The sequence below is a fragment of the Cygnus olor genome, chromosome 24 (assembly GCF_009769625.2).
Source record: "Cygnus olor isolate bCygOlo1 chromosome 24, bCygOlo1.pri.v2, whole genome shotgun sequence".
In the NCBI taxonomy this organism is placed as follows: Eukaryota; Metazoa; Chordata; class Aves; order Anseriformes; family Anatidae; genus Cygnus; species Cygnus olor.
Genome location: NC_049192.1, coordinates 4,704,838 through 4,725,273, shown reverse-complemented (window position 1 = coordinate 4,725,273; position 20,436 = coordinate 4,704,838). Strand labels below are relative to the sequence as shown.

The 20,436-nt window shown below is 48.3% G+C and overlaps 1 protein-coding gene and 1 long non-coding RNA gene across 6 annotated transcripts in view; one reads left to right on the top strand and one right to left on the bottom strand.

Moving 5' to 3' along the window:
• Positions 1-20,436, top strand: part of LGR6 (leucine rich repeat containing G protein-coupled receptor 6) — a 137,606-nt gene that overhangs the window by 82,993 nt on the left and 34,177 nt on the right. Inside the window, exons 5-6 of one of the 3 annotated variants that reach the window (XM_040535506.1) lie at positions 7,686-7,901; positions 17,150-17,221. In XM_040535506.1, the coding sequence (XP_040391440.1) occupies positions 7,686-7,901; positions 17,150-17,221 (288 nt within the window). Of the gene's footprint in view, positions 1-7,685; positions 7,902-9,695; positions 9,867-17,149; positions 17,222-20,436 lie in introns of those variants that run through there. The other 2 variants (XM_040535508.1, XM_040535507.1) reach the window with 2 other exon arrangements.
• On the bottom strand, positions 7,896-9,950 carry LOC121059111. 3 transcript variants are annotated; one of them, XR_005814436.1, is made up of 3 exons: positions 9,778-9,950; positions 8,604-8,774; positions 7,896-8,181 (listed from the first exon to the last, which is right to left on the bottom strand). It is a non-coding gene; the product is annotated as an uncharacterized LOC121059111 (long non-coding RNA). The 3 variants fall into 3 exon arrangements; XR_005814435.1 differs by having other exon boundaries at positions 9,693-9,802; XR_005814437.1 differs by having other exon boundaries at positions 9,697-9,802.

The following is a 20,436-nucleotide window of genomic DNA, read 5'->3' as shown; positions in this document are numbered from 1 at the left end:
CAGGGGCACGGGTCAGCTAGGTCCAAATCCCAACAAGGCTAAACCCTTTTTTCATGACTCTGTTACACCTCCAGAGCAGGCCCAGCTTCCAAGCAGAGCAGAAGAGCTTTCCAGTGCCCTGCAGCTGTCATGTGGCTGGAAAACTTCTGCCTGGCCCTTGTAGGGGCCCCTCAACTGGAGAGGGTCTAGGGGACTCTCCCATGGAGCCATGTCTGCTATGCCTCTAAAACAGCCTGGTAACTTACAGAGGGGGCAAGCCCAGGAGGGCCTCAGCCTTGGTGAGATGAGAGCTGTTGTACATTCATTTCCAGGGCATCATCTGGCCAGCCATGGGTCACACATGTTCAGTGAGAAGCTGTGCACTGTATGCACGACCATCAAGGCTCAAGGTTGTCAGCAAAGGCCAGTGCTTTTTCCCAGTGTAGTCCAAGAGCTATACAGCTGAGGGTTATTTCACTTCTAAAACAACGTTGGATGCATTGGAGGGTCATGGAGGATCCTTTGAGTGCTTACTCAGCACAAGGAATAAGCTTGCTTGGCCCAGGGGATCTCAGGGTGCAGGGACCTATTCAGAGCCCCTCACCCCAGAGAGCAGTGGGTCCTGCTCCTTCTGCCCCCAGCAGCTGCTCCTACCTCCTGTGCTTGACAAACACCATGTTTCCCCCCAAAAAATGCAGGACCTGTGGGCCTTGAGCCACTCTTCTTAGTCTCTGGCTGCTTTCTGCACTATGTTCTGCACTTTTTTTCTCTCCAGGCACAGGGGGCAATGCCAGGTTCCCGGGGAGAGGGCAGCTCAGGGAGTCAGCACGGCAGCTGCCCGCCTGTCAGCAGTTTCTGTAGTTGCACAGGGATTTTGGCAGGCCTTCCCGCACGGTTCTGACCTGAGGGGTTTTGGAGGTGTCTGCAACTGGAGATAACAAAGCCCTCTTGTCTGTACCAGAGGCACATTGTGTGGAGTCTAGGTATTGCTCTGATTTCATTTCCTGAGCATCCCTCATGGAGGGCTTCCCAGAGGGACGTGTCCCATTAAGTCACGAGTGAAGACTCATTGCAGTTCAAACAGAGCCCTGCAGACTTCTCCACCTGGTCCTGTTCCCCAGCCAACGGACTGCGGACGTGTTTGCATCCTGAACCTTCATTCATTGCCTGCGATGGCTTTCACAAGACTTTTTGGTCTGGAAAGGGAGCTGGGAACTCTTGCAAGTCTTGTTTGAGGGCTGTGAGCTTTCCTGTGGCAGGGGCAGGGAGCCCACATGTTGGAGCAGGCCTGCAAGGCAACGCTCTCCACATTCAGCAACATGTCCTTCTCCCGCTGTATCTGCAGCACCGTATGACCACAAGGACACGAGGGGCAGAGCAGACCAAACCCGGTTTGCCACCTTCCAGGCTTGCAGTGCAGTCCCTGGCTGCCTTTCTCCTACCCATTTGGTACCGGCTGATGGAAGGAGCCCTTGCTCCCCACCTAGGTTATCTGGGACCCAGAGCCTCATGCCTCTGCATGTCCAGGCCCCACTGGGCACTGTGCCTGGCAGGATGAGCCCCACGCATGGAGCTGGCTTCTGGGGGAGTCGCGAGGAGGGAGCCAGGCTGGCGTGGAGTGGCTCTGAGCAGGCTGGAGCCATCCTCCCTCGCTGTGCCTTCAATGCCTTGCACCACAAGTTCCCCAGGAGCTCAGAAGCCAGGTACTGACTCAGTGTATCTGGGAGTTTTGCCTGAGAAAGGAGCAGAGGTGTTGGCCCCAGTCATTACTAAGTTATCAGAGAAGTCTAGCTGCAGTGACATCATCTCCTTCTTATGTTACTACAAGGAACTTAGATCCTATTATTGGATAGGAGGTAACTCAATCGAGCCTTTCAAGATAAACTCAGACAGGAAGAGAGACATGATTGCCTGAAGGCACCAATTAGGCATTTCTGGTGAGATCAGCTCTGTTCAGCAGACACACATGCATACTGGGGCCAGGGAAGACAGAAAGCACCTCGTTCCCCAAGGAAGGGGCTGTCTCTGGGAGCAGTGGGTAACCACACTGCTAGGTCTGTCCTCACTCCTTCGAAGGATGCAGCTCCCTCCAGACCCTCCTTTCTTTATGCCCTGTATTCAGCTGCTGACATATAATGAAGATGCACAGTTGTTCCCTGGTTTGGATGGAGAATGGCCCAGCCCTGTACCCCCCAGTACTGCCTCTGATCTTTGGTGGCAAATTCTCTCCAAATTTATTAAGGGAAATAATAGCCCAATATATGGCAAAAATGCTGGGAGGATGGATGGGCATCTGAGGCCCCAGTGTCCCCTTGCGACCAGGCTGTGGGCTGTAGGGGAACATCACAGAGTCTATACTGCAGACTAGTTGCTGTGCATGGTCTGTGTAAGGCATCCAGACAGCCTGCTATTATCAGCTCTACCATGTGCAAGGAAGGAAGAACAGCATTAAAAGTCAGGATGTTCCCTGACAGCATGGCATTGTGCACGTTCATTGCCTTCCAGGCAGCAGCTCTCCCTGTAAGTGCTCCACAGTCAGAAGGAGCTGGAAAGACTTGGGCAAAATTGCTTCTGCCAGTCACAGTCTGAGATTTGCATCACATCTGCTAGGGAACAGTGTGTTTTTGGTTATCCACTGCTGCACACTTCTGCCAGTCATGTTACAAACAGCAGGATGCATGTGCTTACAGGGGTCTCAGAAACACACTTGCACATCTTCTGAAGTGATCTGGAAGCAGTTCTTGAAACAAGGCAGTTCTTGGAAACTGCTGGGTCTGTGGCACAGGAAAACAAAGATCTCAGATTATAGCTCGACCTGTCAGAATTAATACAAACCTTATGACATGCTTGCTGCATTGGCAACTGCACATAGCCCCACCACCACCTGGACCTCCTGGAATGGCTGTGCTGGTTGCTTTAGCTTCTCTTCTGCACACTGGGAAGGAGGAATATCCTGTTATTGCCCTTTTGTGATTAGAAAAGAGCTTTCCTACCTGCTTGGTTCCTTCTATTAATGTTTTTGTTCCCAGCATCATTTCTGGATTGTTCTTGGTAAGACGGCACACAGATTTTATCCAATACAGACAATGTTCAAAGCAACAAAGTGGCTCTTCAAAGCCCACATGAACCAGAGTCAGCTATGCTCCTGCACTTTGTTGGGCTCTATACCCTGCACCCAGACATCTGACGGTGTCCTGCACAAGGAAAAAGATCCCTTTTCCCACCCCAAACAGGTTTCTTTGGATCCCCACCACTCCCACTGGCTACAGCTGCAGCAAAGGCACCAGCTGATGGGGCTCAGATGTACAGGTGGTTGGTGCTGAGCTGCTCCTCTCACAGATGGGAACAGCTGCTCAGGGAACAAAGATCACATAGGTAAAACCTTAGACCTAAAGTTAAGGGTTTTTTTTTTTCCCAAACAGATCCCTCTCCCCCTACCCCAGTAGTCCTTGAAACAGAAAATGGAGTAAAATCTGGGCACTCTTAAGACATTTTTGGTTTTGGCTAGGTGTCGTGTTGAAATCATATTAATGCCCCATGACTACCAGTAGTAGATGCAGATCTAACGCCAGAAGCCGAGGCTTTCTAGCAGCTGTTGATGTGCCAGCATTCTTGAATGTCCCACTTAAAATCAGCTCTTTGCCTGCGATGATCAGGATAATGCTCTATAGTGCCTTGATTCTCGGTTCAGCCTGTGAAGTCAGTTGGAAATGCTGTCCATGCAGACATCTGGAGAGCACCGTGTGTCTCATTCACTCTCCAGACCTACAGCACTGCTTGACAGCAGGCATCACTTCAAGTCCCACTTCCAAGCCATCCAGCAGCTCTGCAAAAGAGACATCTTCTTTTGTTAGCAACAAATGGGTTAATGCTTGTGAGGAAAACCAACTGAGTGATTTGGTGAAATAAAGATTAAAACATCTCCATGGAAGGTGAGGAGCCAGCCCCAGCCTGCGCTGTCCCATTTACCCACTAATCGGCCCAATTATCTTAGGTATAAATCATAACAGAAAACACTTACAGAGCCAGAGTCACACACTGAAGAAAGGAGAGAACTGTTGGGTTGGTTTTTGTTTAGTATAATTGATATAATTACTAACAACTCTGTGCCAAGAACTTCAGCTTTTCTCCTTCCAGAAGAGAGTGGAGAGCTGTCTGAAAGCCATAGCAATTAGCAATCCCCACATGCACAGCTTTTATTAGAAAGAATGCACCTCTATTCCAGAAACAGCCAGCAACTCCCTGAGGAGCAATTAAACAATCCAGAGACCTTTTGGTACCAGGAACACAGCCATCACTTAGTCCCTGTTCCCTGTTCCCTTGTTGGTGCTGCAAAGGCAGATAAATCCTCTGCCCATCCAGCCAGAGGTGAAATGCCTTTAGCCGGACACTTTCCTGTTCCTAATTTTAACTTCAGTAGCTCCAGGTAGGTGCAGTTTGCTGTGCTATGGGCCAAACAAGCCATTGTTTCTGAGGCCCTCGTCCAGCTCATTAAAGGCAGCAGAAAGTCTCCCTTTCACCCCACTGAGGAATCTGGCTGGGGGCTGATTTTCACACTCTGGAGCAGATTAAGGCAGCAATTACATGGCTGGAGCTCACCAACACAGCTCCCCAGGCACGCGGCTCTCCAGCTAGAGTCTCGGATGGCCAGCAGCCACACTCCCCACAACACGCCACGCTGCCACCAGGGCGGAGGTGAAAAGGCAAAAGACTTGGGGCTCATTTCAGTCTTCAGAAGTGACCTCTCATTGACAGGATGGAATGAGACACAGAGCAGAGGCTGGCTGCAGCATGCTTGGAGCTGCAGCTTGTTCAAAGCCAGTCCCTGTGCAGGAGAATTTACAATCTCATTAGATGAATCTCAGTTATTGCCCCGTCCTAACCATGGGGATTGACCGTCCTAACCATGGGGATTGACAAAGGTAGGGACCTCCATACCTTTGAGTGCCACTGAGTCCCTCAGAAAATCCACCAAGGACCCATCCTACCTCACTGGCACTCCTCTGATACCTACAGGACCATGTGTGTAAGAAAGTGCCCTTCCTGAGCATGTGCTAAATAGCTGTGAGCAAATCTGGCTGCACTAACAGTTCCTCTGACACCTGGGGCACCATCACACTGAAGCCAAACTCTTGTGGCTTGTGCCTATGGCTTCACCCAGGAGCTCACGACCAAAGTGCTGGGAGCACCCTGCTCCCTTGCCACGAACCATCCTCGTGGACAGCTCAGCCTGGTGTTGTACCAGCCCTAAGCTCTGTTTTAGCATCTCCATTTCTGAGAGCTGAATTTGGTTTTGAGAAATGATAACTATTCACAGCGGATATTTTCATTGTCTGTTCTTTAATTAATTAAACTTGAAACAGAGCATTCACTTTAAAACAATTTTCAGTAAACATATAGGGATTTGGATGAAAGAATGTCTCTGTGAAAAGTAAGCAGTACTTTTGCTTTTTTTTTCCGAAAAACAAATTATGATGCCAAAAAGTAACAGAATTCTTATGCTGAAGAAGGGATGGAAAAATTAAGCAAAGATTAACATTTCCCACACAAGTTTTAATTTTGGTCAAAAAGTTCTTGTTTGTCCCAAAACATTTTGATGAAAATTTTCAAATAGACTCTTTAATCTTATCCTGAGCTGCTGCAGGGTTTGTTTTTCGGCTCTTTATTCTTTAAATATGTCTTCACAGGAAGATGAATGATACTGTGCTCTGAGCTGACTGCAGCCTGGGTGATAGGAGGTAAATTGAGGCAGAATTTGCAACATGCCCATCCTTTCAAGATAAAGATATACACTGTATTGTGTAAGCTTTTTGAGCAAAGATGTAAGCACTGTGGTAACTATACTGAGTTTTGGTTGTGACATGTTCTTGTCATCCTCAGCTCACCCTCCAAAATCAGTAGAGCTGAGTGAAAACCTTTCAGCTGAACAGCCTTGCACGGGAAAATAGAAAAGGTTGCTTTGCAGCAACACAAGCGTATTGCAATTTGGAGAAAATCATTCGTGTGGCAAAATGGGCGTGCTGAAATAGTTAATCCACCCTTCGGTTTTGAGGTGATTTTGAATCAAGTCCTGTATATTGCATTCAAAGGACAGTTGTCCAAGGGGGATCTCAGAAGGTGTGACCACAATTCTTCTGCAGGTACAAGTCTCCCACTTCGTCCATCCAGCTCAGACAGCCAGTGCAGGAAATGCCTTTCCCTGTTTCCTAGGATAACCCAAGGCTTTCACCCATGAAACACCACCCCACCACAGAGACCACAGCTCACACACGGAATCCTCCCTGCTCCGTGCATGTGCCGGGGCTTTAAGTCTCCTGCTGCAGACTTGAAGTTTATGGCAGGGTGGTGGGAAGCAGTTTGTGAACTCTGAAATGTTACGTGTGCTCTTTGAACAAGTGTCTGGCGGAGATGGGGGCAACATGAGTCTGGGGCTCTGCTCCAGCGTTCAACTTTTGTCAAAAATATTATTTTTGATAGCCAAAATACTAATTTATATACTACTTTCTTCTTATGGATGATCATTAATTTGAGGGCTGGGCCATGACAGTTCTGTAAACCGTCTTCTCTCATGCTGTGATAAGAGGCAAAAATCTTTGCAAATTTGAATTCAGAGATCTTTCTTTTAGATAGATTGAGTAAACAAAATAGGCTCTGTTAGCCATGGATGGAAATCAGAATTTTTTTTCTCCTTGGTATAATTGGTTCCTGGTACCTCATCCAAATTTGAAAGATTTTCCTCTTTTATTTTGATTTTAAAATCTACAGATAACACAATATATCCTGCTCACCATTGTTAAAATAAGAGATCTTTAAGAGAGATGATTCCTAAAACTATTTTTTTACTTTTTTTTTTTTTCCATAATAAGCTTAATACATTTTTGGCTTCTCATTCTGTTTTGGAACAAAATACAGTTTTAAAAATTAAAGTTTCTAACCAAATTAAATCTCTGCTATTCAACTGCCTTAAGGATTCCACGATGATTAAAAAAAAAAAAAAAGGCAATTGGCAAATCAAGGAGAAAGAAAGGCCTGAACATGTGCAACACAGAGAGCACAGGCTTAATTCCTGTGCCATGACATACGGTCTGACTTGCTCTCAGTGCTTCCTGCACCCACGGCTTTACAGGTAACGCTGGCTGTTCAGACCTAACGCAGGACCCCGAGCACGGCTGCCACGTATCTCACATTCTTCAGGCAAATCCTTTCCCTCTGGCATGGGATTTGGCCCATGCTGCTTGGCTTTCCTGCAGAGCCTGTGGCTGTGGGGCTGAGCGGACTGCGGGGCACTCCAAATGGGACTGTGCCAGGGCACTTGCACTGCGGGGTCAGGCAGACCCACGACAAGGCTGGCCACAGGGGACAAGCTGGGATACTCACGCTTAAGTGTTGCAAGCCACAGCCAGCCAGTGCCCATCTGGTGGGGTCATATGAAAGGATTCAGCCCAGCTGTTTTGTATAAAATGGCCACTAAATGGCCATCAGGAAGGGACCATCCTCGGCAGTTGGTCAAATATCTCAGGGTGCCGGCAGGAGCCTTGCACTGAGACCTCCCCATGCTAATCACTACTTACAGACTAACCCAATCTCCCTGGCCATCAATCCATCCCACCTCGGCACCAAACCTCCCTTTACATAACGCTGTGGGCACAGAAAGCAATGCTGGATCAGTCTCTCACTTATCCCCACCCTGTTTCTTTCCCACTCAGACGCCTGGATGCAAACCTTATCTCTGTGGTGCCCGAGAAGAGCTTTGAGGGGCTGCTCTCCTTGCGTCACCTGTGGCTGGACGATAATGCCCTGACGGAGATCCCTGTCCGAGCTCTGAACCACCTGCCAGCACTGCAGGCCATGACCCTGGCTCTCAACCAGATCTGGCACATTCCCGATTATGCCTTCCAGAACCTCAGCAGCCTCGTGGTGCTGTAAGCCTTCTCCGCTTCTATTCCCTCGCAGCCGCGGCATCCTCCGGCTGGGACAAGGTGCTGACCCTGCCTGGCAAACCCTCCTCAGCCCCCGGGGAGCTCCCGCTGCTTGCTCCTGAGGGGCAGCTTTTTGCTCCGGGGGTGGGCAGGCAGGGGACTGGTTCACCAGAGTGGAGAAATCCCCACCATTTGAAATGGCATGGGAAATGCTAAAATCTCCACTCGCTTTTGAAGTTTTTCATGTTTTCCCCACTTGAACGGCCAAAAAGGTCCTCGGCATCTTTCAAAAAAAAAAAAATGACGTGCATAAAAAAAAAAATCAGGATCTGGAAACAAAAAGCAGATTTTTTCCACTGAAAATTCAAACAACAAAAAGCTTACAATTTCTATTCCCTCCTCCAATCGCTGTGTTAAATCACAGTCATAGAGTGGTTTGGGTTGGAAGGGATCATCTAATTCCAACCACCTGCCATGGGCAGGGACAATTTCCACTAAAACTACAGGAATTTCTATTGAAATTTAAAAAAAAAAAGTGAAAACTTGCAATCGGGTCAAAAAACATTTTTTTTTAATTTTCTTTTCTTGGAAAACATGCAAAGAAAACTGCTTGAGCAGATATGATTTGGAACAAAAGGCCTGAGCTCAACACCTTGTCCAAGCTTGTGTGCTTATTTGCATGACTGTGTAACATACACCACTTACCGGTTCCTTACAGTGATCACAGCCCCATGGTGCATGCTGTTGTCCAGTTTGCATTATAAATATTTTACTGCCTCAGAGCAATGTAGGGAATGGGACTGCTGTTGGAGGACACCAGGTCCAGGTGGGACGCATTCACTCCACGGGCAGTGAGACACTAAAACACTCCGCAGACTGTAATCAGAAAGCAAACTAATGCCATGGGAGTTACATCAGGAGGTGCATCCCTTCAATCAACAGAGGCTCGGATATTATCTGGCTTTTAAAAGGAAGTTTACATGTGCAAATTAGCTAGTCATTGACTTTTTGGTGTTGATTAATAAGTTCAGGTGTGATTGCCAATTACTTCAGAGCTCCTGTATCTACATGAAATGCTAACTTTTAGTTTGGTAATATGCCTGTTGATATCAGCGTATTAAGTAACCTCAACATGTGGTGCCTAGTGAAAGCTTAGCAATTATTTCACTTTCAAAATTTAAAGTGTTTACTAAAACCATCTAACACAGAAAGTGCCTGGACAAAGCACAGTCCACTGTTTTATTAGCATCAAATTCAGCTGTTTAGACAAATCACAAAGGCTTGTTTAGGAGAAACGCTAAATGCAACTTAAGAAATGTCAAATAAGTAGTTTTCACCCACAATAGTGCCCATTCTACCAAGACATCCTTTGACCCATAATACAAGCACTTCATTCAGCCTTAATAGCTAGCATGGAGGGTGAGCTGACATTTCGATTGTTATTCCAGTCTCGAAAGCATGCTGCTTTCATTCTTGCTTATCCCATACTTTGGGTGCGAAGCAACTCCTTAATTAAACAGGCAAGCTCAAGAAATAAAAGTCAATGACCATTAGGTCGCAAGGGAGAGGATAATATCCCACCACAGACAATTGGATGGGAACACATGTGTGATCCTGCCAGGCGCTGTGGGACACGAAGCTAAATTTTTGTGGGATCACAAGTGTTTGGCAGAACTGTCCCCATAAATCTCTCCCATGCTTCCATGCATACCCCTGTCAGCACGCAGCCAGTGGAAAGTCACCCAGTGTTCTTCCTGCGCCCCTACCGGGGACTTTTCCCTGCCTCACACTCACCCACCAAGCCAAGAAGCTCCCAAAAGCCAGCAGGCAATAAAGCTCGCGAGGAGACTTTTCCACACGGGATGCAAAGGATACACACATGCATCCCTCTGCCAAGGTGTGAACGCACAGGTAGATGGAGAAGAGCCAGCTGCTGCCCGAAACTTCAGGAAACTTCCAGCCCGAGAGGTAAAATGAGCACCTGGGGGAGGAGAGACGAGAACAGATGTGGAGGAGCAGAGGGAATCTCTCGTTTACAGCCTGATTAATGCTCGTGGGCACAGCTGACCATGGCTGAGGGTGGAGATGTGCTTCTCCTCCTCCCACACCTTGGGCTCTTAGGAGAAAGAAACACGGGTGATCCTCCAGTGCTGACACAAAGAACTGCCATCAGGACATACGAGCCTCAATCTGGAACAAGTTAAGGGGTTCAGTCTCTGCTGATAAATTACACCTCTGTGGAGGAATTCCCTGATCTTATTCCCAACTATTGCTGCTGCAGGTTTCTCACCAGGGTTGCCGGGTATTCGGTAAGCAGAGTCTCATGTAAATCACTCAGCATGAAATCCCTGAGGCTCGGGAATTGGCACCATCCTTTCCCAGCCTTGATAACAAGGGCTTCGTGAGCTGTGATGTTGGCACCATGCTGTGGATGGCAAAAGGGAGACAGCTTCTTTGATCAGGGTGTCTCATGGGAACAGGATACTGAGGATGTTACCTCCAAGTCTGGTCTGTTCAGGACGGAATGTGTCCTAGCATATACAGGCAGAACTAGTCCTAAATATTTTACAGCTAATGATTTGTATGAAACAGATTTTTTTACAAAAAGCATTTTCTTTCTTAGGCACAAAGGGTTTTTCATTTAGAAGCTGAGCATGTGAAACCCCCATGCTGCTGTGCTGACAGGCTGATAAAGAGCATGACAGCCGTTCTCGTTAGTGTCCCTTGTTCCCTCTGTCGGCTGAATTCAGCAGAAAGTCAACTTCCAAACCAGGAATCACAGCACCTCTTCCAGCCCCAGTCCCAAAAGGGGTCCATGAGTCCTGCAGTGAAATCTCGTGGGAGACAGATTTGGGAACCATAGCCAGGAATTCCCACAGCGCTGCAGAGTCTCTGAGCTGGGCTGCAGTTCCCTTTCCTGGTGTCACCCAAGGAGACGAGCTCTCTCAGCACAGATATTAGGCAGGACACGGGATGCTGGGTGGGACACGGGGTCAGGGTGCCCTCTCCTCCACAGGCCAGGCAGAGGAGGGGTTGCTCTGCAGCCCTGTAATGGTGGACCTGGCTGGCGAAAGTCTTTGGGAAGTTTTATGTTCATCACACAGCAGGAGATCCCTAAAGTTAGAGCAAATGAGGTTAAAACCTGGGTCCTTCTCTGTCTGGGTCCTCAGGGAGCCTCAGCTCCTGGAAACCGCTTTAACTCCAGCATTCCTGCAACACTGTCAAAAGGAGTCAGCATTTGATACCTTACATCAAGCAAGCTTGGAGCCAGTGAGTTACCTCTGCCCCATAATCAGAAAGGATGCTCCTGTCCTCTTATCTGGCCCTTACCCTTGTCTGCCTGCACACAGGTCTTTCAAAAACAAAGACTACAGGAAAAGAAAAGAACATATGGACAATATATGAACATATGAACAATATGGACAGCTGCACCAGGGGCAAACTGAAGGTGTCTGCGGCCATACGAGATGCCTTAGCTTGGGCCAGCATCAAATGGCTGAGAAAAAAAATTTAAGAAGAGGGTATGATGACAGTTCTCCTCCTTCAGAATACATTCACAGGTTCATTTATGTCTTAGGGATTTCCCAAACCAGAGATGAGCTTTTTATTTTTAAGACTCATTGCTGGACTTCCTGCCCATGAATTTGTCCAATGGCTTTTGGCACAACAGTAAATTTTAGGCATTCAAAATGTTCTGTGGCAAGGACCTCCATAGGTCAGTGATCCACGGGTACCTCCTTAAGGTTGTTTTCATCCTGCTGCTGGTTAGTTTTGCTTAATGCCCCTTAATTCTTACACCCTGTCTCTACCTGATGTGTGCCATTTCTGTATTTGTTACTGTCTGTCCTGCCTTTCCTGCATCGCAGCTTTTCCGGTCTCCATCCAACTGGCTGCTCTATAAGCAGATGTTAGCCTATAAATCACATTTGTTCCTCTGCACCTCTAAGTGGAGAGACCAGAACTGCACACTGTAATGAAGAGAAAGATGAACCGTGAGTTTACACAGTGCCCCAGTGCCCTTCTGTAGCCTGTTTTCTCTTTTCTAGTCATCCCTATCACTTGGTTTGCTTATTTGACAGCTACTGAACAGCAAGAGCTCTTTCCTGTAGATATTTAAGAGGCTGTTAGTGTGTATGTTTGTATAACACTATTTTCCCTCTTCTACATCATCTTACATTCATGAAGCCTGAATTTTAGCTGATGTTTTACTGTCAAGGACAAGGAACTCAGCCATGAGTGCTTCCCTCTTAGGCCACCCAGCAAGACCTTCCAGCTGCGTTTGCTGAGATCTGAGGTCACCAAATGAAGCAAATTCTAGCAGAACTTCTCTCTTACAGTTTTTATTATGTAAGGACACGATGCAGCTCTATCTCTAACAGCACTAAATAGCGACTAGAGGAGGAAACCAATTTCCAGGATGCCTGGGTTTGCAATCCTCTTTCAGTCCTTGATCTGGCATTTTTCTGGGCAAAGCTTTCAAAAGGGCCCCCTCATTTTCAGTGCCCTCTGTGCCAGGGAGCAGATGTCAAACATCTCATCCCTGCTTTCCGGAGGTGCTGGGAACCGGTAACTTCGGGTGGCAGCTTAGGAACCGGCAGAACACAGAGCTCCCCAGCAGGACAAAGCCCAGCGTGTCAGCTCAGTGCAGGGCTGAGCCTCCGCCTTCACCTGTACAAGGGGGTTAACAAGTCCCTCTCTGAAAGAACCTCGGGGTTGGTGGGGAGTGCCAGGCATGTGCAATTCATTATTACTAAGAACAATATTGCCTGGAACATCTGGGTCCCATTCGTGGGCCTTTTAATTTGCAAAAGTGCCTTTTCTCTCTGAGGACCGAGCGAGCTGCCTTGGGAAAAGTGAGTTTCTTCCTCCAGTACTTGAGGAAGAAATGAATTGCACTCCAGTGCACGCCCAACAGTGTCACTTCTGATCGATCTCTGTTCTTTGCCAGACAGCTCTAATGCTGGCCCTTCACTGTCAGGAATAATCCATGGGAATTTGCACCATTTATGATTTAGATTTCTCTACTTATCCATGGCCAAATTGAGGAAAAAAGACAGCTTTGCCACAATAGATCTGGAAATTCGTCATGGCAATGGCTGGCACAGTGGGAAGATTCACATCAAGTCAGATTTGAACTAGGTTCAAAATCATCTAATGCAAATAACCGATGGAGAATGTTTGCATTTGTCTTTTTTTTTTAAGATGAAAAAATGAAGTCATTAGAAATGAAAGCAATGGAGAATCCACCACTTCTCTTTGTAGTTTGTTCCAGTGGTTAATCATCCTTAGTGTTAACAAAAAAAAAGAAAAAGCTCATATTTCCCATTTGAATTTTCTTTGGCTTTGACTTCAGACATTTGTTCTTATTATTCTATTCTCCACTAAATCACAGAACCATTTTAGTACCCATTTTCTAACCAGGAAGGATCCTATACATTATGCTACACTCATTCCCTTGATCTTACTTTTAATAAGCTGAACAGATTGAGTTCTCTAAATCTCCATCCTAGTTTTTCCCAGCCCTTGGATCATTTTTATTGCTCTTCTCTGCACCCATTCCAAATTATCAACATCCAGCTTACAGTGTGGATACTAGAAGCACATTTAGCCTTCTAGAGCTGGTTTCACCACTGCACTACTCAGCTACAATATCCCTTTCCATATTCTCTCATTTATGCAGGCAAACGCTTTTATTGAAGCAGTATTTAGCATGTTAGCTCAAACTGTTTTTCCCTTGTGTGTAAGAAAAATGATGGAGTTGCCCTGTCCCCTTGGAGGTGGCATTTCCACACATGGAGCTTGTACTGCTGTTGCATGTGCTGGGCTGTCTCACAGTTCAGCACAAAACTGTTCCTCAGATTTTCTTAACGCACTGAAAAAACATATTGAAAGGGAAATGAAATGAAAACGAAACAAAGTCTACTAGGAGTTTTGCAGGAATGATTTGGGATAACCTCATTTTAAGCTCATATTGTGAAAAAAAAAAAAATGTTGCCAAGGGCAGCAAACCTTCCTTCTAGAAACTGCTGTGCATTGGGGGGGGGGGGGGGGGGGGGGGGCACAAATAAGTCTTGTAGGTATTTCTTTCTGGAGTGTTTCTCGAAGAGACCAACCAGGATGAAGTGTCTCCCTCTAGCCTGTCCTGGGGATTATGGCTATTTGTTATTCTGCTTTTACTGTAATTTGTGCTGGTTTTGAGCAAGGCAGAGCATGGCTTCACCTGGCGCAGCAGAGGAGCTAACCCACTTCAGGGGCATGGTGGCATTCATGCTGCTGCAGGAGCACATGGAGCAATTTCTCTGCCATCCTGCCAGAGGCCACCAAGACGATGGCTTTTGCGATGAGACCACTGTTTTTCAATGGAGATGCATAGCTGGAACACACAGCCAGTCTGTATGCCAGCCTACAAAAGAGCAGTGACTGTCCTGCTTCTTCCTGGGCAAAGCCACTTTCATGGATGATCGCCATGACTGATTATTAACTGATGGTTGATTAACTCCCCTCTGTGGTACTGACCAGAAAAGGAAGATACAGAGACCTTAATGCTTGCTGATAGGAGCAAGGATAGGACAGTGGTGGATACTAGCTCCATGGGAACAGGAGGGCCTTAAAGACTTCTCATGTTTTTGCATCATGCGATGGTTGTTTATAGCCCAGAACCAAATATCTCAAGCTGCTATCATACCAGCTGTAATTTACAGGGCAGAATATAACGTTGTGTGGGCTGAGCTCAAATTGACAAACATTGGAGATGTTGCAATTCCACTTGTTAAAATGTGTTTACCACTGGAGAAAGAAAAAAAAAAAAAAAAGGCAGGATGGAAGAAAAGAATGTCTTTTCAAGTGTTTACCTTTCCAGTTTATATTGCATTCAAACTTGCTTGTTTCTATTATTGCCATGTGGTTGGGTAACAACTCTATTAAGCTTGGACAGCAATTTTTCTTATAACTCTCTTTTTTGGTTGCTCATAATTTTCTCACCAACAAAGAACACCCTTCTGATGATTTTCATTACTCTGCCTCCAAACAAAGCACATTAGAGCCAAATATAAACACAGCAGGTGGTTGCTTTTCTATTCTCTCTCCATGACTGACTTGAGCAATAGTAGTCAGACTGAGCTGCTCAGCATGCCCAGCTTAGGCAGGACGGCCTGCTGTACCACCCCAACAAAGCTCCAGGGAGCTCACATCTTCTCCAGCACTCAGCATTTCCTTTCTCCTCACGCTGTTCCCTCACTGCAGGCAGAGGTATGGGGCCAGAGGTTCCTGTGGTACCTCTTGCTGTGATTAGAGAGAGCGACTCCAGATCCAAAGCCTCAATTTGCCAAATGCTGGATCCAGTGTGCAAAGGGACCCAAGTGACTGGCATCATCTTGCGCTGGAAGTGCCAAGTGAAGTAAGGGCAACATGATCTGAAGCTATCCCATAAAACTTGATAGAGGAAACCGTCTGGACTTGAACTTCTTTTCTTATGACAAAGAGAATTTCTCCTGTAAGATTCAGCCTCTTTTCTCCCCTAAGAGTCACAGGCAATCCAAGTTTTCTTGCACATAACTTCCTTTTCTTTTTCCCTGTTTGCTCAAAGGAGCAAACATATTTTATCACAGATCTTTCCCCTCCCTTCCCCTTCCTCCGAAATGTTTGCATGTTCTCATCCCAACGACAAACATCCGTCTTGGGCTGGTTTCTGAACTGCAGTGTTTTGCAAGCCCCTACCAAACTGCCCTAGAGCCTGGCTGTTCCTCCACTCCCAGCTCCCTCCTGTTTTACCCCAGAATATTTGGCAGTGGGAGCTGTGTGTGCTCAGCCAAACAGTTCACACTTGAATCCAGGTGGAGTGAGAGATTTTTCAAGCTGAGACAGATTTAGATCAAGCAGCAAATAACGAAAAAGTCATTGATCCACCTGCCAGTGTGGAGCCTCCCCCAGGCTCTTGGAAGGAGGCAGCAGTGTTGGATGAAGCCTGGTGCATCCCCGCGCGTGGGCAAAGGAGAAAAGGACCCCACAGGCAAGTGGTGTGGCAGAAAATTAACCACATATTGCTCTGTCTTAAAGGAGAACATGGACTGTAAAACGAACTGATGGGGAAACATACCCTGATGGAGACCAAAGAGGAGGACCTTACCTCCTTGGTGGGCATTCCTCCACACAACACAGCCCTCGCTGGAAGTGCAGGCTGGGCAGCCGTGGCTTGTCGTGTCCTGTTTTTCATCAGACTTTCCCCAGGCTGCTCACAATACCTTCCCGCACAGATTTCAAGGTGCCCTAGAGTGAGATTTCAGAGGGAGATGCACAGGCAGCCATGCGGCGCCCACCAGCTGTAAAGGAACCCAGGTGGCTCAAGCACGCTGATGCGCGCACGCAGTCTCTGACAACCCAGAGGAAGAATCCAGGAATGAAGATCTTGGATTTGCCAAAAAACAGACACGGGAGTAGGAGGCCTGTGGAAACAGAAAACCTAGCAGATGAGAATCCAGGAGAACTCATCACCCATGGAGCCTCCAAGGCAAAAATACCACAGGCGGCTTTTCGAGCCAGCAGGCCCCCAGCACCAGCATTAAGGCAGGGAGCTCCAGAGCCCCTAAGCATGAGATGTTCATGGCATGTAGCACGAGGAAGAAGGGGCACAGGGAAAAAAATCTGTCTTACTGTAGAGAATGTGCATTGGCCTGTTGCATGGCCCTGGCACTCCAGCCAGACACTTAGAAGCATTAAACTAAAGATAACTTTCATTGCAATCAAACTGGAGCTGATCCAGGAACAGGCAGCATATATATATATATATATATAAGGAAAGATAATAAACTGTGACTAACAGGATGATTTTAAACTCAAGGCCTTCTTGCTGCTATTAAGGCTCCGAGGAGTCCAAATATGACTCTGTCCTTAGATAGCACCCAGTGCCCACAAACGACTGGTGAAGTCACACAGCACACAGCAGGGTTGGTAGCAATGTAAGGTGAGATTTAGTGTTTCTTGAAACTTCTTGTTTAAGCATGTTCATCCAAGGTCACCCAGTGGCTGTGAAAGTGGAGGTCTCTTATGTCAGCCTGGATTTCCTGGGAGAAATGGGAGCTTGGTAGCTGCTCCAGCACTATTACACCTGGCTTGTGTCTGATGAGGCAGGAGAGGAGACCTTATAAAACCCCTCATCATCCCAGCCCAGGCCACGCTCAGCTTGTCCCTGTACCTCAGGTTGGCAGCAAAAGGTCATCTTACATCTCACCTGACTATCTCTGCTTTGTCCGCAGGCACCTGCACAACAACCGGATCCAACGCCTGGGAGCCAACGGCTTCGACGGGCTGCACAACTTGGAAACCCTGTGAGTCACCTCTTGTCCTCTCTGCGCGTGTTCACCCCCGGTGTGCTCTGTCCCTGCCCAATAACAGGGTGCAGTGTGTGTTCGTGAGCCCCTTTCAGCTCCACCATGCCCCAGCGAGGTCTCGGCTGCCTCCAGCACAGCCTGCAGGAAAGCCCCACCGCTCTGGGTCAGCTCCCACTGCACATTTGCTCTTCATCGTGCCCGGGGTGGTGGCAGGGCAGCCTTTCTGCCCGTGTTTGTGCTGCTGCTGCAGAGGGGTCAGCATGGGTGGGAGGCTGGGTGGGGGCTCTGAAGCTGTGGAAACAATTTTAGTGCTGGTGCAACCCAGAGAACTTGCACGTATGCCTTGCTCAGCGTGTCCCCCACCACCACCACTCACACACGGTCCCAAAGCCTCCAGAACACCTGAGGCCACCAAAATGCGGGGGTGGCTTGAGTTCAAGGCTGTTAAAATTTGTGGGGATCTATGGAATGTCTCTCTGAGATGGCCTCATGGCACCACAGGGAGCCAGCTGACTTCACCGTGTTCTTGGCATGGCTGGGTAGGAAATCTGTCTGGAACCACAGAGGGTGGGAAGCAGGAATGAACTCTCCTCCAGGATACATCTTCATTTGCAGCAGACGGGTGACCCTGAGCCCACGGACACTTAAATCTGACGTCCTTGCCTTGCACACACACTGTCTTTGACGGCGGTATGAATTGCTTGGGTCTCATATGCCGTGCATTGGCCTAGGAGGAAACACAAACAAGAAAGTAAATAAATCAAAGCTCTGTAGGACTGGAGGAGGCGCCTGTTGCCTTCAATTGTGCAGAAACATGTCCCTTCATGCAGGCCTTGGGGTCAGCGAGGCCTGCTCTCCTTGCCAGGGAGAACTAGGGGGTCTGGGTCACGGCAAAAAGAGGGGTGACGCTTCCCAGCATTCAAGTGCCATTCAAGGAGGCAGGGCCCTTCTGTGCCGAGCACAGCGCCAGCAGCAGCGAGCGGGGGAGACGGGAAGCAGCAGACAGGCTCTCGGTCCCCAGACGCACTCCTCGGGCAGGCCCATGACACGCATTGTCTCTCGCGCTCAGACTGGCACATCCTGGGGCCACCCAGAAGGGCTCGGCTGGGGAGAGGCTCAGCAGTGCCAGGAAGGAGGCTGGGGATGGAGCGGGCAGGGAGGCTGGATGGGCTCTCCTGGAGGCCAGCGGGGCTGCCCCGTCACTGTGCGAGCTTGGCTTGCTCCCTGAGAATTTCTGGTGGGTTCGGGCAAATGCATGAGGGCAGAGTTATGTTATCCAGGCAGGACAAGGGTGGGCAGGTTGCAGGAGGGAGGAGGAGACTCACTGATGAATGGAAACCCTGTTTGGGCTGTAGCCCATGCAGCAACATAGCAGTCTGCATCAGGGTAAATTTATTCTGCAGCCAAGGTGGTTGAAGCCACCCCGCTGCCCATCCCAAGCACAACAGAGCCACAGAGAAAAACCTGGCCCCTTATTTACTGCAGGAAAGACTAAAGGGCTTCCACTGTCCTGGGAGATAATTCAGCTTACATGGACACCTGCACTGAAAGCTCATTTTCCCTTTCTTCCCCTCTGTTCCTGCTGTAATGCTTTCTTTGCCTCTTGTCCATCTGACATGGTTCCCTCAGCGCTCAGGGGACCTCAGCATTCCCACCTTGCTCTCAGACCCCACAGGAACAGGACTGCAGACACTGCGAGGACGGGGCTCTCCACTGCTCCAGCTGGGCTGCAGCACTGCAAGTCCTGCCCTGCTGACCAGAGAGCCCTGGGAGTGCTTGACCTTCAGGGTTTGTCCCCTTTGGAGCAGGGCTTTGCTTGACTATTGCCCAGCACCTGCATTCAGGCTCTGATGGCCCTGACGTGTTCATGTAGTATCCCCCATGCCCCATCCTCCTTGAGGATGCAAGGGCAGTGCTGTGTCGAGATCTCCAGGCTCTCTTCCCCATCTGATCACACTGAAGGAATGTCTTAAAGAGAGAGAGATGTCTTTTACTCCTCGTAGCCTGAGCATCGAGTTCTCACCTCCAGGCCAGCAAGTAGCTCAAGTCCCTGCTCTTTGAGGAACACATTGTCCCCCAACGGAGCCAGCCCTGCATTAAGCCTCGGCACCCTGGGGATTTTGGCCCTGCTGTCTGAAGCTGGCCAAGATCTGTGGCAAAAAATATTTGGCTGCATCAACGCAGCCACACTGCTAGAGCTGCATCTACCTACCACCTCCCAGCTCCTGTGCATGTGGAGACTATTACAGTCTCCTGCACATGCCCTTTAATTCAGATTATGATTACATTCTGTTGACAGCACTTAGCACATTTTCTTGGCTTGTGCAGGCCAAACTGAGCTCCCAGTTACCCCGTGGGCGTTACCTCCTGGAAGGCAGCAGGATGGCAAGATTTGGTGAAGACAGAAACATCTCCAGGGTTCCTAAAATGAGTGTTTGTGGCCAAATGCTGATTATAATCCAGGCACAATAGTTGAAGAACTGTAGGAGTTGAGAGGAAAGAATTGTTCTTGGGGGGTTCAGAAAAGCATACAAAGTTTTAGGTGCAGAAACCTCTGTTCCCCTAAGGGAAATGTTTCTCTTCATATTCAGCTAGACAGAGAAACGTCTATTTTAACAAATGCAGGCAAAACTTTAGGAGGAACAGCACCCACTGCTCCATGCAGGTTGCAGCAGTGTGCAAGCTGCCTATGCACAACCACACCAGATGCCTACCTGGCTTGTGCAAAATCAGGTCCCAGCTGAGCATCTCTGTTCATGGAGATGGCTTGGCTGTTATATTTTAGGAGGACAGCAAGTCTAGAAAGATGTAAAGTAAAGGCAGATGAAGGACTTCATCTTTCCTGTGCAGATAACATGCACAACTGAACAGCAGACTCTGCCACATACAGAGCAAGAACAGCTCTGTGTTTTCCATGCTAATGAAGGGAGGAGAAGAGATATTGAGGGGCAGGGAGATGGTGCTGAATGTGCAGCGCTCGCCAGGTCTCAACGGATCAAACACCAGCACATTGCTGGAGAAAGCAGCTCCAGGAAAATCTTCTGTCAGGGCGAGATCTGGCTGTTCACCAGTCCCCCCAGCCTCATCGCCCTGGGAAGGAAACCTGGGCAGGCAGGCTGGAAGCAAGTCAGAGCACCTCTGGCCAGCTTCCCAATAGGGTTTCGAAACAGCCTTGAAAACCAGTGAGATTCCCTCACCGGTTCCCATAAGCC